The 1,543-nt window shown below is 59.4% G+C and overlaps 1 protein-coding gene across 1 annotated transcript in view; it reads left to right on the forward strand.

Moving 5' to 3' along the window:
* Positions 1 to 1,543, forward strand: part of NOTCH3 (notch receptor 3) — a 30,048-nt gene that overhangs the window by 5,158 nt on the left and 23,347 nt on the right. Inside the window, exons 6-7 of the mRNA XM_045289694.1 lie at positions 212 to 325; positions 1,403 to 1,522. Of these exons, the coding sequence (XP_045145629.1) occupies positions 212 to 325; positions 1,403 to 1,522 (234 nt within the window). The remainder of the gene's footprint in view (positions 1 to 211; positions 326 to 1,402; positions 1,523 to 1,543) is intronic.

Genomic DNA, 1,543 nt, shown 5'->3' on the forward strand with positions numbered 1-1,543 from the left:
CCCGGAGCCAAGAGGCCCTGGGGGGAGAGGGGGGAGGCACATGCGGCTGGGCTGATGGGGAATCGCAGTTGTGAACATCTTTGGAATTAGTTTAACACAAGGAAATGGGCTTCCCTGGCCCAAGGGAGCGGGGAGGGGAGGCGGGGGCCAGCGAGGAGTGACTGCTTCTGACCCTGCCTGGGCCGCCCCTCGCCTCCCCCCACCCTCCCAGGCTTCAGTGGGGCCACGTGCCAGCTGGACGTGGACGAATGTGCCAGCACGCCCTGCAGAAACGGTGCCAAGTGCGTGGATCAGCCGGATGGATACGATTGCCGCTGCGCAGAGGGTGAGGGTGAGGGTGAGGGTGGGGCGAGAGCCAGTCAGTGACAGGCCAGAGGGGGTCTGGAGGTGAGGCATATAGGGAGAGGGCCAGTAACAGGCTTAGGGAGATCTTGACAGGCAGGCAGTGCTACTGAGAAGCTGAGGCAAAGCAGGGCCTGGCCCATCCTGACTCAACGGTGGGTTTCAGTCTCAATAGCAGACAGCCTCATCTTTCTCCCAAGGAACAGCTGGTAGGTTTGAACCACCAACCTTGCAGTTAGCCTTCCGGTGCTTGCCTGAGAGGCTACCAGGCAGCTGAACTTAAACCTAACTCACTGACCTTGAGTCAGTGACCACTCTTAACGACCCTACAAAACAGGGTAGAACTGCCCATGTGGGTTTCTGAGACTATAACTCTTTACGGGAGTCGAAAGCCTTGTCTTTCTCCTACGGAGCAGCTGGTGGTTTCAAACTGCTGACCTTGCAGTAAGCAGCCCAATGGATACCCCCATTAAGCCACCAGGGCTCCTCCAGACCTCCTCCCCAAACACTAAACCCAAAGCACTGCCATGGTAATCGATGTGGACCCATAGGACCCTAGTAGGACCTGGTAGAACTGCCCCCTGGGTTTCCAAGACTGTAGATCTTTGTGGGAGTAGAAAGCCCCTTCTCCTGCAGAGCGGCAGGTTTCGAACTGCTGACCTTGTGGTTAACAGCCCATGGCTACTCTCAGGGCTCTTTGAGGGAGGGCCAAAGGATCCAGTAGGACCCAGAATTTGTTGAACTAGAGGGGGTGGGTCCAAACCCCTTTACCTGCCCACCTCCCCCTACGACTCCCTTGTGTCCCCCCACCTCCTGTCAGGACGATGACCGGGTTGACAGGGTAAGAACTGGAGGTTGGGGCACAGCTTTGAGAGGGTCAAAGCCCCAGGAGAGGGCTGAGCCTTTAGCGGGATGGAAAGGGGGCAAACCGGAGCCCCGCCTCCTTGCAGGATGGCCTTATGGGCGGGGCCCGAGGCAGGGCGGAGCCAGGATCGGGCAGTGCTTCCTGGAGGGCAGGACCTTGCAGTGGGCAGAGCCTGACCCTCCTGCTCCCCCGCAGGCTTTGAGGGCACCCTCTGTGAACGAAACATAGACGACTGCTCTCCGGACCCTTGCCACCACGGGCGCTGTGTGGACGGTATCGCCAGCTTCTCGTGTGCCTGCGTCCCCACTGGGCCAGGTCTGCTCTTTCCTAGAGGGT

This window comes from Echinops telfairi, unplaced genomic scaffold (genome assembly GCF_000313985.2).
Source record: "Echinops telfairi isolate 266 unplaced genomic scaffold, ASM31398v2 ScPeMD7_30;HRSCAF=105, whole genome shotgun sequence".
In the NCBI taxonomy this organism is placed as follows: Eukaryota; Metazoa; Chordata; class Mammalia; order Afrosoricida; family Tenrecidae; genus Echinops; species Echinops telfairi.